Source organism: Scophthalmus maximus, chromosome 19 (assembly GCF_022379125.1).
Source record: "Scophthalmus maximus strain ysfricsl-2021 chromosome 19, ASM2237912v1, whole genome shotgun sequence".
Lineage (NCBI taxonomy): Eukaryota > Metazoa > Chordata > Actinopteri > Pleuronectiformes > Scophthalmidae > Scophthalmus > Scophthalmus maximus.
The window spans coordinates 5856842-5872389 of NC_061533.1; the positions used below are offsets into that span (position 1 = coordinate 5856842).

The 15548-nt window shown below is 39.9% G+C and overlaps 1 protein-coding gene across 1 annotated transcript; it reads left to right on the plus strand.

Moving 5' to 3' along the window:
* The first annotated feature begins 215 nt into the window (after window positions 1–215).
* tars1 (threonyl-tRNA synthetase 1) lies at window positions 216–15091 on the plus strand. Its single transcript, XM_035640559.2, has 19 exons — window positions 216–399; window positions 1260–1343; window positions 2047–2237; window positions 2667–2790; window positions 3539–3663; window positions 4514–4631; window positions 4788–4852; window positions 5313–5391; window positions 5569–5715; window positions 6441–6539; window positions 7883–8049; window positions 8932–9094; window positions 10336–10473; window positions 12131–12208; window positions 12291–12391; window positions 12822–12926; window positions 13305–13377; window positions 14026–14140; window positions 14229–15091. The coding sequence occupies exons 1-19, from the start codon at window positions 340–342 to the stop codon at window positions 14375–14377; spliced, it is 2181 nt and encodes a 726-aa protein (XP_035496452.2). The 5' UTR covers window positions 216–339; the 3' UTR covers window positions 14378–15091.
* Window positions 15092–15548: the final 457 nt, after the last annotated feature.

Genomic DNA, 15548 nt, shown 5'->3' on the forward strand with positions numbered 1-15548 from the left:
ATCTGATGGACAGTTGATGTAATACTTTGTCAACACAAAGGTACACGCCGGGGAAACCAAACCAATCGGCAGGCTTGTCACATTCACCCCAGCAGACGATGCAGATGCAACATCGCAGCAACACCAGGTTAAAAAAATGCTCACGTGTTAACAAAAGTACGGTCGAGAGCACCGACTGCGCCTGCGCCTGCGCAACATTGCATCAGAATCGCAATATCCGGGTACGCGTCACAACACGAGTCCTCACCCGGCACCCGTACCTTACTCGCTCACTGTACACATTGCTCTCACACTTTGAGGAAAAGTTACCTCTGGAAGCGAGGTAGCTTCTCACTCGCAATGGCCGAGCAGGCAGTCGTGGAGAAAATGAGCGAACTGCAAGTGGACGAGGCGAAAAAGGTGATACCCCACTTTTCTTCACTATGTTAGCCAGGTAGCTAGCTAGCAGTTAGCCTTAGCCGCCGGTCGGAGGTATGCTGTCATTCAGCCACCGGGGCAACGCGGTGGCAATGCTACGGCTTGCTACTAGCTAGCTTTCTATAATAACGTTCTGTTGGCTTGTACAAACTTGTTTCTCTCAAGATAACACATGGTATTCGCGTATATTATTTTCTTTCAACCTGGCGTTGAATTGTGCCACGTTGCAAGTTAAGCAAGCCCAACCGGCTAGTTGGGCTGTTGAGCAAACGTAGCTCTAAGCAGAGACTCTCTCGCCAAACTCCGATCAAAATTCTGCCTTTTTAAGGTTTCGCTGCTCGTCGGTGAGGTTTGCAAACACGTTAGGGTCGCGAGTATCATTTAAGCATTTGTCACCTGTGTTCTGGATTGCATCGGCACACACACTGAAGAGGACAGTGAGGATTCTGTTTCAGATTTAATGAGCTCAATCTGAAGAAAACTGGTTTGTGTACTCCACCATACATTTCCAATAATAGCTCTCGTGGTCAGAACTTTGAGGAAGCTGTCAGGTGACCTGAAACATGTATTAATGCTCATGTGATATCACACTGGACTCTTCATGATTCGTCTTATGTCACCTTCTTCTGTAGCCTATGTCAATGTGCTCCTGTGCATATTAGCTGTGCTTCTTCTCACCATTGTTATTCATCAAGCAGAGATGTTTGTGTTATTGTGTAGTTACTCGTACATAGTTTCAAACTAAACTCGTCTTTCGTAGACTGTGTTGATGAGACTAAACGAACCCAGTAAACTCAAGATGATGTGATTTTCTTTCTTCTTTTCTTTTTCATTTTGTAAAGGGGAGGAGTGGTGGTGGTAAAGATGGAGGCAAGAAGAAAGCTAAAGGTGCTGCTGCTGCCGCAGACCCTGGAGGCAGGTCCGAGGTGAGTTGCTTAAATGAAGTCTCTGAATATATGTGCCTGCTATAATAACATGTCATATTCCCTAGACATGAATCACTTTTTTATACTTTGCGTTTGTTTTGATCTGTCATTGCATACCCATACATGTAATAGCATACAGCGGCTCCATGATGAATTATTTCTACCTTTGATTGTTTGACTGTTGTGGTGTCCAGACACATTCATCTGGGAAACACTTCAGATACTGTGACAATTTTATCAATTCCATTTTCAGAACTACAGAGCAGACTGTTGGCAATCATACTCATGTCTAATACCTCACCTTTTATGATCCTGTACATAAATGGACAAACAGAAACGGTTGTGTCACATCAACACTGCTACAATAAAATTTCAAAGCAGAAACAATTTCCGCAGGCCACAATGTACACTGCAAATATCAGGTTTTTGTTTCAGTCTCACACTATTGTCGTTGTATAATTAAGTAAAGCAGAAGATAGATTTAACTCAAAGAAAATAATTTATCACCTTATTATCTGTGCATCTCGTGTAAAACAATCATAGTTTGATGTCTAACTACTTTAGACTGTCAGCAATGATTTTCTTTATTTAGGGGGACAGAAGCAATTTGTACAGATTATCATCAGATTAAGTTTATACACAGTGACAGCATTACTCAACACTACCCCCAATTTTCTCACACATTTTTTGTGCTTTCGTCCAGCTGACACCACCACCTCAGTACATCGATGGGCGTCTTACTTTGTATGCAAAGCTGAAAGCCGAGCACGAAGCCCTGATGGCAGAGAGGGCTGCAAAGAATAGCCGAGCGATCAAGGTCACCCTGCCTGATGGAAAGGTGGTGGAGGCCGAGTCTTGGAAGACCACGCCGTACCAGGTGGCCTGTGGAATCAGGTCAGTGTGATGATGGGACTAATGTCTGATGAGATGTTTCTTATTAAATGTGGCACCTTGGTTTCATGTAGCACAAAAATAAGAATGAAGACCTTATGGGCACCTCAGTAATTTAATTTCCAAATATGAGCTGTCAGGTTTATAATACAGCTTGTAATCATTCTTATAATTTAAAAGACTTTCATAACACTCACATTATGAAAACAGTAATTGGAAATGACAGCCGCCATCCTTAGACCATCCACCGAAGACAAAAAAAGACTTTGACAGAAAAAAACAAAACTCATTAGTGTTAAAAGTAGATAAAACTTTGCCTCTGCAAAGACTGGACCTGATCTTCCTACCAGCACGGTCCAGTATAAAATAAGTGCCAAGAGTATGTTAATATATATCTGCAATTTGAAGTTGTATATTATGTTTTACATTCAGCCAAGGCCTCGCTGACAACACCGTGATTGCCAAAGTGAACAACGGTGTGTGGGACCTAGACCGACCTCTGGAGGAAGACTGCAGCCTTGCGTTGCTCAAGTTTGATGATGAGGAAGCTCAAGCTGTAAGTACGCCTCGCCACCTGGTCCAACACACCATATAAAAGTCAATGCAGATTTATATTTTTTCTTTCCCCTACATACGGATTAGAAGAGGAAAATGTTGAATAGTAAATTCATCCTGAAATGACAATTGTCACTTGCTTTATTTGAAAAGCTTGATAATGATGATGACGTTCTCCCAGAAATAATTTCTTAAGATTATAAATTCTGTTTTTGTCAAAAAGAAAAATGTTAATTTCCAAATTCAAAAAAATAACCTGATGGTTACTTAATACTCGTCCTTTTGAATAGTTTGTTCAGCCTTATTAATATGCACTTAGGACAGGGTACCTGAGCATGTAAGATTAAAGTGATGTATAAAAGGTTTACAATCAATAATAAACCTCAAAGTCCTGTTATCCACTCAGTGGCTGGTCCACAAAGACATTAAGAGGAGATGTGAGAACATAAAAAAACGCTGCAATCATGTACTGTCGTAAAAGTGACAGCCAATGGTCTCTCGAAGAGAATAATGAGACATTTCCCTGAAAAGAAGAAAAAAAAAAGGACAATTCTGTTGTCATCGTCTTTACAAGGTACTGAACCATTTGTCAGCAGTTCTTGCAGTAAGACATTCCAGAGTCTCACTCAATTTGTTTTCCGTGGCGCATTTAGTCTGTAGGTTTTTTGCATATTGTCAGCATTCAGAATAAGTGATAGAAAATATAAGATTGACAGGACTCCTATTTTTCCCTATTGTTTGTTGTTTAGGTTTACTGGCACTCCAGTGCCCATATCTTGGGTGAAGCCATGGAGAGGGTATATGGAGGTTGCCTCTGCTACGGTCCCCCCATCGAGAGCGGCTTCTACTACGACATGTTCCTGGAGAACAGCGAGTGAGTCGCCAAGGCTTTGGGTTCAGATTTGTCTGCATTATTATATTATTAATTTATAGTTGTGTTAGTTTGTCCAGCTGAAAGCCTACACATGTTGATGGCTTCATTTAAAATCCATTACAGTAGTGTACAGAGGCAAAAATAACAACAAATTGTGTCACTGTCCAAATACATTTTGGATTTCGCTGTAGTTGCATGAGTCAGCTCTGTGTTATTTTGGTGTGTACTTCAAGGCTTAGCAACTGGTGGAATGACACTAATGCTGCCTAGCTGGATTTTTCATGGGTGTGGATTTGAAATGACACCTGTCAATACGTGCGTATGAGATTGGAAGCCCAAAATCTATTCAAAACCCAAACACGTTGCTTCAGTGAAGCTTTGAATGCGCGCGGAGACACCCTCAGAAATGTGAACACTTCTCACTCGTAAACAACTTTCTTCACTTGACCTTTCCCCGAAACGATGCATTTCGTCCTGCTTCAGGCTGCAGGAGAGCATGAGGAGTTCTGTCTAATTAATTCTACAACCCCCTTTAATGAAGTCATTTTATGCTAATGAAATTCTTGGAGAATGTTTTGTACAAGGATATTTTGACATTGCCCAAGCCCTAAAGCCAAGGACTTTAAAGTATTTGCCCATGCGCGTCAGAGGTGATCAGTTTCTGGAAGTCAAAGAATTACATCGGTGGGAGTAAAAAAAGCACGGTCCACATCCACGATGCCCTCTGGAAACTGTGGCAGACAAAAATTTAGCAATTGGAGACTGTTTGCATATTAATGCAGCATTCTAAGTGAGAGTCCTTGTTCAATGTGCCGTTGCTGTTTTGTTTATCTCTTGATGTTTTGGACAGGGGTGTATCGAGCAATGACTTCCCATGTCTGGAAACCTTGTGCAAAAAAATCATCAAGGAGAAGCAGCCGTTCGAGAGGCTAGAGATAAAGAAGGAGACCTTGTTGGAAATGTTCAAGGTATCTTAAAGTACTAACGCACACACACACACACACACACACACACACACACACACACACACACACACACAAACGCATATATACAAAAACAAGAAAAAGTTTTAAGGAGAATTGCATAACAACCAGGACTTTGAAATGACTTCTTGTCCTTTACAGTACAACAAGTTTAAGTGCCGCATTCTGAATGAGAAAGTCACCACCCCGACTACCACAGTGTACAGGTGAGTCTGCGGCCTGTTTAATTTATTGGACTAATAAGCGCTGCCTTTGTGTCTGAAGTCTGATGCAGTTTATTACTTTCTATTGAAATCTATTATTGTCCAAAAACTATTCAAATCAAATGAATTAGCCACACCATTGCACTGTGTGACATGTTCGTTTATGATGTACATGGGCATCACTCAAAATAGTCCCCTATAGATAAATTATTACTGAGTAACACCCAGGAGTAACTCAAAATTAAAGTCCAGGTGTTTAAGGGAAAAAAAAGGTTTTTATTTTATTTTGTACTAGGTTTATTTGGTAAGAACCAATGGGCTCAGTACTGATTGGCAGACAGTTAAGGAAAATTGTGAAAGATTGGTTTTGGTCTTTTTTAAGATTTTTGATGACACTAACATATTACTATCCTAAAAGTTCATTATATAACATTTTTTACAAAATATGTAAAACACATTTCAGGTGTGGTCCCTTAATTGACTTGTGTCGTGGGCCCCATGTGAGACACACTGGGAAAATCAAGGCACTCAAGATCCACAAGGTGAGCGTTTGTTTTTTTTCTCCCTGCTTTATGTACAGCAAAATGGTTGTTACACTATTTGTGGCACATTTGTCCCCATTCCAAGAGCAGTTTACCTTTATGTGTTATTCTCAAGGGATTTGATGCACCCAAAAAGAATGATGAATGCTAACATGGTCCTTTTTTGTGGTGTGTTAGAATTCATCTACATACTGGGAGGGAAAGGCAGAAATGGAAACCCTCCAGAGGATCTATGGGATCTCCTTCCCTGACCCCAAAATGCTCAAAGAGTGGGAGAAGTTCCAGGAGGAGGCCAAGAACAGAGACCACCGCAAACTGGGCCGGGTACGTGCTGAAAGAGCCGATGTCTGTCATGTATCATTTTAAAAAGGAAGGTTATTTATGGTACCTTGGTATTTGTCTGTTTAGTTTATGATGCTGTGACTCGACTGGTAGAGTTGCAGTGATGATCCCCACTCAAAACAAATAGGAAATACAGGAAGAAAAGTCACTCCTGAGAATATTTCCACAGCCATTTCTGAGAAGAGTGAGAATAGTATTTATGGTGCATTTGCAGAACAATAACTGCACTTTCTGTTAAAGAAACTTTATCCTACAACAAGAAGTTTTTTTCATGTCAAAGACAAAAATCTCAGAAAGTGTCACTTTTTTGGTGAATTGTTTAAAAAGTTGCTAATTGAATGAAGTGATGGAAAGATTAACCCATGGTGTAAATCAACTGGTGAAGCTGAAGGGCCTTTTTTCATTGTCATGTAACTTCCTTTTTTGACAGGGCACTGACAGTTTAGGGTGTGTTTGTTGTTGCCATTCAATAAATATAACAACAGGTGTGGGAAGACGAGCCGAGCAGGAGATTAAGTCAATTGCGAGACAAACCTTGTTTCATTAAATATGTGATGAGCTGCTGCATTATTACCATTCCTAAGGAGGTTATGTTTTCCTCAGCGTTTTGTTTGTCTTTTTGTTGAGCGGCCTTCTAGTTTCATATTGAAACCTGGGTTTTTCATCACACTAACAAAATGTTTTTTGTCTTCTTTTTTTAAATTCAGGAGCAGGACCTGTTTTTCTTCCATGACCTGAGTCCGGGGAGCTGCTTCTTCCTGCCAAAGGGCGCCTTCATCTACAACACACTGATCGAGTTCATCAGAGTGAGTCAGAGCTGTCAGACCCACGGCGGATGAGAGAAGATGGAGGTTATGAAAGTTAACGAAAGAATAAAAGTTAAATTTGGCAGGAAGACCTGGGTTGAAGGGAAGGTGTTGTACCTTTAGTTGCCCTGAGTGATGATACTGGTTATAGGAACAAGATATATTGCTTCGTAATTCAAAAGCTGCGTCTGTCAGACCGCTGATAGACTGGCGACCTGTCCAGGGTGTTCCCTGCCTCTCGCCCAATGTCACCTGGGATTGGCTCAAGAATGAGTGTTATAAATAATGAATCAGTGAATTCAAATCACTTTGACAGTCGTATTCTTTTATGGTAGAAACTTAGGTTTTTCTTTTTCTTTCCAGAGGTAAGATTTTGCTATATGCTGATGATGTGGCTTTATATCATTGTCTTTGAAATGATAAGCCAAGGTCTAATGAATGAAATCTCAAAAACCAGAAGCTTGGCACATATGTAATAATTATATATACGCATGCACGTTAAATAAAATGCTAATTCACATCCATTTCTTCTCCTACAGCTATAACAGATGTCGACACATTTAATGTACGCTAACTCATTATGACTTCCCCAGTTTTGTCCAGGAAATAGAAAAACTTTACTCGGTTTGAAGTTAACCGTTGAACATGAACGTAATATTCATAGCCATTAATTAGTTTTAAAATAAAACATGTAAAATAGACCGTGATTGACAGCTTTAAAGAGAATCTTTTCAGTCTGCAGCTGCCCTGTTAAAAAGAGCCACACACACAACAATACGCTTTAACATAGTCACTCTGTTGATTTGCAGTAAGTGCAATGTCAAACACATTGGATGTAATTTCACTTAAATGTGGTAAAATAGATTTCTGACTGAAATGATTTTGAGTAATGAGATCTGTTTAAACAAAGTCTAAGACCGTAGAAGCAACGCAACACCACAAACATCCAAATATTTGTTGGGATTTAAAATAAATTGCTCTTATTTTATCATCATCAGATGTCTGTTTTGAATTAATAGCAAACAAATAAGGGCCAACCCAAACGGCAATAAAACGCAGTTTTCCCCAAACCCCCTCCATAATGTGTAAACAAGCAGGAATGTTAATATCCAGCAGTATAGACATTCTTGAGAGGAAGTTTGCGTTTTCAAAATCAAAATCACAGCCTTTGCTTGTATATTTCAGAGGATATGTTCTAATTGCCAGGGTTGTCAATAGAAACAGTTTTAACCAGTCTGCAGTTGTAAATGTGTGCGCAGAATTATGAAGCAGAGTTTCTTGATGTAACTCAAAAAAAGTGAAACCTCCACGTGTGACACAATCTTGCTCTTGTCTTTGAGCAGAGTGAGTACAGGAAGAGGGGCTTCCAGGAGGTGGTGACCCCCAACATCTACAACAGCAAACTGTGGCAGACCTCCGGCCACTGGCAGCACTACAGCGAGAACATGTTTTCATTTGAGGCCGAGAAGGAGACCTTTGCCCTCAAGCCCATGAACTGCCCCGGACACTGGTGAGGCCTCCTTCTGCTCGCATTCACAGTTGTTTTGGTAGAAGTGTCGTTTTCATATCAGCAAGGAACTCATATCAAAAAAGGTTTGAAGAAAAACACACCCACTTCTTCTGCACACTGTGTTAAGTATGGTTCTATAGTGTGAAATAGGTATTTTTACTTGGTCTCTAATCAGAAACAATTGTGGTGGTAAAACATTACTTAAAGGTGCAGTAAGCAATTCTAAATCAATACACTTTTTGGAAAAATCTGCGAATATTTCTTAACCGTCAGCTAGTTGTCGCTTTTGTGTGTGCGCCGAAAAAGAATCCAGCTCAGTCGTGGCTCTGTAAATCGAAGAGCAGTAAAATTAGAACAAAAAACAAAAAGAGAAACAAGCGTTCTCCAAAATCGCTTACTGCCCCTTTAAGTTTTACCACGCCCGAGTAGCTTATTAGATTTTGCTCATGGGTTTTGTTATCAGTAGTCTTTGTGAAATAGCGTCAAATTTCACTGCTTCAATAGCTGAAGCAGTGAAATAGTTTCCAGTTGTTGAATGACCCACTTCAATTTACTGCTGTGAATGCTGCATTGCAGTGTAAAGAATCCGACTGCAGCTCTTTGTATTCAAATCTTTCCCTCTTCTTCTGCTCACTGTTTCAATCTTCTTGCTATTCACACAGGCAAGCCCCTCTGGTGATCCTCCTGAAATGGAAATTGTAGCTCGCCAACACATTTTGTCAGAGTGGATGTCTGTTTAATCAAATGTTAAATTTAGTCTTTCAGAGTAGTATTGATTTCAGTCGAGCAATTGTCAAGTTATTGTGATGGGTTGGAGTTTGGAGCGGTTGTGTTTATTCATTTATTTTTTAACACTGCCTGTTTTTTTCTGTTTGGCACCAGTCTGATGTTCGATCACCGGCCGCGCTCCTGGAGAGAGTTGCCCATCCGCATGGCTGACTTCGGCGTCCTACACAGGAACGAGCTGTCGGGGGCCCTGACCGGCCTCACTCGAGTCCGCCGCTTCCAGCAGGACGACGCTCACATCTTCTGCACCATGGACCAGGTGAGCCCCGCGCCCGAGGCAGTTCAAACAACACACACGCACGCACACACACGTGTGTGTGGAGTCTTGAAAAATAAGTCGTCTGATGAGGACACCTCTGTCACAAGCTCAACATCTCTGCTTGAGGTTACCTTAGCCTCTTACTGAACTGTTGCGTTGCATTATGGGTAATGTAGGTGCCACAATATTTTGTAATAAAGTAAGTAATAATGTGTAATAAAAAAAAGACAATATTGCTGATTCTGATGCATTGATTTTCCTCCCATATTCGACAGGAATTTATTCACACTGTCACGTTTTCCCTGGAAGTACCTCTGATGAATGACTTATTTGCTGTTCAGATGAATACAAAAGCTGCAGATACAAAACACTTGAAAGGAAGATGAGGAGAACAGTGGTAAACTACCACACAGTTTACAAAGAAAAGTGGATTTCACCTGTTTGTTAGCACCGTTTATTTAATTAATCCAGTTAACGATGTCATCGAATGGCCCGTCACATCCTCAGATTAGTCCTTTCACCAGACGAGGAGCACCGCAGATACTGATGCACACAAACAGGAGTTTTGGAAGCGTGATTTCTTAATTAGTTTGTCCAAATGTAGCGACGCAGCAACTTGCAGCCCGAATCTCCCCGATTCGTTTTCTCTCCATCAGTAATGGCAGCGGGTGAGATTGTCAAGTGTTTGATTGCACTTTCGTACACACACACACACAAGTATTTTCATAGTTTTAACGTTTCACCTTCACCGCAGCAGCTGCAAAGCACTTCTTGTGCTCGTCGTCTTTTATTATGCACAAAAAACTCGGGCGAACTTGGAAGCAGACTGCAGAGGCTGTGTTCTTATCTTATAGCCGCCATTAAGTTTATAATCAGTGGGTCCAGATGGTGGCCCCCGTTTAAGGAGAATAAAAACTGTTTATTAGGCGAGAGTTGCCTCTCTCAAGGCGAAGCCGTTCCCATTTCAAGTTCTTCTTGTCATTGTGTTTTATATTTTTTTTTACACATTTAGGGCACTCGCTCAAAACTTGTGATCTATTTACGTAATGCCGGTACAATAATTGGCCCACAAGGACAATGAAGCCATTATATTATGATTAAATAATTCCAGTAGCTGTACTATCTTTAAAAAAAAAACAAACAAACAAAGATTAAATCAGACATTACAACAGATATTAAATTTGCAGCCATGTCCAGATGGATGCTTCAAAGTCTTGTTACATTCTGTCTTCCAACCCCAGATCGGAGAGGAGATGAAGGGCTGCCTGGACTTCCTGCGCACCGTGTACGAAGTGTTCGGCTTCACTTTCAAACTCAACCTCTCCACAAGACCAGAGAAGTTCCTGGGGGACCCGGATGTGTGGGACCAGGCGGAGAAGGTAATAATCGGGATGCTGGCAAAACCACCCCCCCCCCCGTGAACAGCTCTCAGGACAAAGTCTTACCAGAAAATTAAGATGCTGATATATGTGATTTTATTACAAATGTAAATTACAGAGAGCTACTCCACAGACGGTAAATGGAAGAGATTTGTAGACCCGGAGAACATTTGTGTTTAATTGGCTTCATTCTGCAGAAGTGCCTTCAGTTCTGAAAGAAAATGAAGTCTATTCTCCTGAGAATCCACATCACTGTCAAATCAAGTTCACTGTGAAGAACAGCTTTTTTTTTACATCTTGGATTCAGATCTAATTTGCTCTGTGAAAAGAGCAGGCCATTTATTAAAACTAGCTTTGACAAAGTAATAACAAGAGTGACTGAGATAAACTGAGTGATGATGAGCTTTTATTTCTTGCTGCTGTCAAGAATCAGATGGAAAACTGATCATTCTCGATACACGTTGGAGTCTAATAGATGAATCTGTGGAATAAAAAATTGATAAACGTGTCACAAGCATACCGCACTACTTTATCAGTAACATAGGTTTAATAAAATACATGCAATCTGTTCATTAGTGTACAATCACTGAAGTTATATTCATAAAGAGAACAGTGCTCCATCAACACTTGATTCTTACTGAACGTTTTACTTTGGAGTTGGAGCTGCTGCATTTTGTTAAAACACGACGCAACAACCAACATGACATATCTTCTAAAAGTCCCAGTTCTGATGTTTTGCTGCAAATACTATCTTTGTATGTTATTTAATATTTTATTATTTAAAATTAGGCTAAAAAGGCTACAGGTGAGAAAGTGCTCCGTGCAATGTCACTGGTATTGTAAAAGATAACAATTAATTAAAAGTGAGTCCTTAAAGTAATTACTCTTAATAACTTGTTTTTGAACGTGTTGAGTCATTACCATCAAGTGGCAATGATGAGATGAGACTTTATTAATCCCACACTGGGACAATTCACTAGTCACAGAGGTAGTTAATAAAATACAGCAAAAATATACAATGAAGGTAGAAAAGAACTAGACAAAAGACTGTATAAAAAGCTGCATACAATATATACGAATAATTGCTTTGTGAAAAAGAAGCTAAAAATGTGCAGTGGTTTAAATATGACAGTAACTACATTATCTAGATATAAAAAGAGTTTGTTGCACGATGAGGAGGAGTGTTAATTATTATTTGTGTGATTAACAGTTAGTCACAGTTCTCAGAATTGGGAGAGCAGTTGTTAAAAGAGCAAAGAAAAAGATCTAATGGCTTGTAATTCCTACAGCTGTTCCGCTTGACCTTTCGGGACGCTTCACTCCAAGGAAAACACTCTAAATTGAGCTCAGAGTTTTTTGTTTGTTATTAACGTTTACGTGCGCAAAGGTGGAAAATAATATACACACACAAGTGACTTCTAAACTCGGCTTAGTCACTGGAACAGAACTTGCTGCGTGTTTCCCCTCACCTCATTAACTCCCACAAGCAAACCATAAAATATTATGGAGACGTTAACATTTCTCAGTTCAGTGATTAGTTCCAGATGAAGGAAAATGTCAGGTCTAAAATTTACTGCTTTGCTCAACGCCACTTGTTTTCTTGTTGGTCAGCCACTGATGCATTGCAAACAAAGCAGTAACTTGTTTGTTTTCACAGCAACTGGAGAACAGCTTGAACGAGTTTGGGGAGCAGTGGGTCCTCAACCCAGGCGACGGCGCTTTCTACGGACCCAAGGTGAGCCGAGCACTAATGATGTGGTTAGACCGTGGAACAGCAGGACAGGGCTGCTGCTGACCGACGTGTCCTGTGTTCGCAGATCGACATTCAGATCAAGGACGCCATCGGTCGATACCATCAATGTGCCACGATTCAGCTCGATTTCCAGCTGCCGATCCGCTTCAATCTCACCTTTGTCAGGTAAATCTTGTACTTCTTTTTCTAATTTATTTGTCTAAAAGTAAAAATGACCGAAAAATAAAAGAAGAAGATACAAATCAGAAATCAATCCAAGGATCTTGAATCTGCCACAGATATTTTTTTTAACATTTTGTATAGGAATGAAAGCTCAAAATTCAGCTTCTTAAACATGAATATATTCTGGTTTCTTTGCTCCTCTATGACAGTAAACTAAATATCTTTGGTGTGTGGACAAAATATGACATTTTATGGACCAAACAACTAATCGATTAATCAATAAAATAATTGACAGATTAAACGATAATGAAAATAATCGTTAGTTGCAGCCCTAGACTATTAACAGTGTGCACTCATTACCGTCGTTGTCTTTAGTTTTTCTTTTTGCGTGGCGTTTCCCCCCGTTCAAATGTTGTTGGTTTTTTTTTTGTAGCCATGATGGTGAAGACAAGAAGAGACCAGTGATCATCCACAGAGCCATCCTGGGATCAGTGGAGAGGATGATCGCTATTCTGACTGAAAACTACGGAGGCAAATGGTTTGTAAACAACAGGACATGATCCATTGTTTAATTGCAATGGACATATTTATCCCCCAGCATGTAGTGATCAATATGTCCATCCGTCTGTAATCACTTCAGCTATGGAGCAGAACTTGAAGACCATTTATAATTTTTTCAGGTAGTCAAGTGGTGCCTTTTTTATTTTTTAGGGTTTCAGAGAGATTTTTTTATCTTCCTTTAAACAGACAATTGGCTTAGGAAACAATCAAGACTTAAGAAAAACGGTGAAAGCACAAAATGATGATAGATTTATAGAACTAGAAAGTACCTCAGCTCTGTAATCGACTTTAGCACAGATTGTCTGGCACGCTGCTTCTTCACTAACCAGCTAAACACCAATGTGTCCATTTCCAGGCCTCTGTGGCTCTCTCCCCGTCAAGTGATGGTTGTGCCTGTGGGACCAACCTGTGACGATTACGCTCAGAAGGTAAAACACTGACCTCAGCACATATTCACACCTCAGAGACAGAACAAACACTTAGGTCAACACTACACTGATTCTGAAGTTGTTTTATTTGTGCAGTTTGTTTTTAATGAGCAATGTTTCTTTTCTTTTTTTTGTGTTACAACATGTACTTTATAAGACATTTCTGAATACCACTCACCCCATATCTCCACAGATATGTTTCATTTTAGTCTCTCTTTTTTTTTTTTAAGGAACATAAGATTTGTTGTTGTTTTTTGTCACATGATAGTAAACTGACAATCCTTGAATTTTGCACTGTTGGTCAATAGACAGAACAAGACATTTGAAGAGGTCACCTTGTTCTGTCTCCAAGTCAATAGACAAAACGATTAATTGATGATAAAAACAGTATATTTTCTCAGCCCTAGTTGTGTTGAAGACTAAAAGACACATTTTTAATTAAAAAACTGTAAATTATCACTGGAAAAGAAAACAGGTCCACTCACTGATAATATCGTTTGCCTTGTATGCTTCTCTATTGCCAAATTATTGATGATGTACTAATCCTACAATGAAAAACTAATTCGCAGAAATCTGTTTAAAGGAAATTGATGAACTTTAAACCATGCAGGGCGTGAACTTTGCTCTTTCTCTTTCTCAATGTTGCAGGTCAAGCAGGAATTCCACAACGGCGGCTTCATGACGGACGTGGACCTCGACCCCAGCTGCACTTTGAACAAAAAGATCCGCAATGCACAGTTGGCACAGTACAACTTCATCCTGGGTCAGTGGCAGCACACTCTCTTTCACGCTTCTGTCTCTTCCTCGCCGTCCGTCTAGGTATTGATTTTCTGTTGTCCTCTTTGGAACAGTGTTGGGAGAGAAGGAGAAGACGAGCAACACTGTGAACGTGCGCACTCGGGACAACAAAGTCCACGGCGAGCGCAGCGTGGAGGAGTGCGTCGAGCGACTGAAGCAGCTCAAGACCACCAGGAGTCGCAACGCCGAGGAGGAATTCTGAGCTTTTCCCCAAAGTCGCTGCTAACAGCTTGAATCTGGAATCTTTTAAAGGGCCATTTGGTAGAAAAATCAGTTTTTACTGCCTTGTCTGTTCTTCTGATTTGACAATTCTCTGGTGTCTTGAATTGGCTCTTTACTGTATCACTGTTTGCTTTTTTCAATTTATCAAGTCTCATGGTTACTGTCCTGCATAGAATTAAATATAACTGTCAATATCCTTTCTGATCATACTGAAATTCAACTCATGAGACTATGAATGGATCATGTCTTTACAGAACCGTTCTCTACCATAGAATAAATCTTTAGGAACATTTTCCATATGTAATGAGCTGAGGGGAAATGGTTTGTACCATTGTCTTAACCCGTTTGGATCAATCACTTCAGGGAATTATACATGGATTACAGTTTTCATAATTAAACTGTTTATTCTTGATGTGCTATGTTCTGCTTTTTTATAAGATACAAGACTCACCATTTTCTGTCGTTGGGGAAATTTCAGCACCAAATTCTTCTGACTTGAATTGTCTTTTTAATTATGCTGTTGCAAACCAGGTTATCCATTGGTGACCTGTGTCAGAACTGGGACGTTTATCAGTAAATATACACATTCAATCTTAGCATAAAATAAAGAATAGTGACAGTTGAAAAGATCAACATGTATTTAAATTTCACTATAAAGAGCCTTGAGGACACAAAAATAAAGGCTTCTTTAATATCTGTGGCTTTTTGTGCAACTGTTTCCATCACAATCAGAAGTAGTTTTTTTAAAAACCACAACCCACTTTAGTTTAGGATTCTGTAGTTCAAAACTCAAAACATCCAATTTTCCACAAGGAAGCGGTGGAGCTGGAGAGATGAGTGTGGATCCTTATCACCTTCCTCCACCAGTGCGTCATCATCACCCAGGATGGAAACTGGTGCTGTGCTGGATGCTGCTCTTCATCACATGCTTACTGAACTCTGTATTTAATTGTGTTGTCTGCTCTATTACACTAAAGCATGTGACATTTTTTTCTACACTGCTTGGCACTTTTTTTTAAGACAAGGTTTTATTCCTTATTTAATAAAAAAGGACATTTTCCTTTATCAAACATGTAAAAGACGTGACACGAAAAAAGTGCAAATTACAACCATCTGTGCTCCAGTTATTCCCCCGCCTATGCATTTTCTTT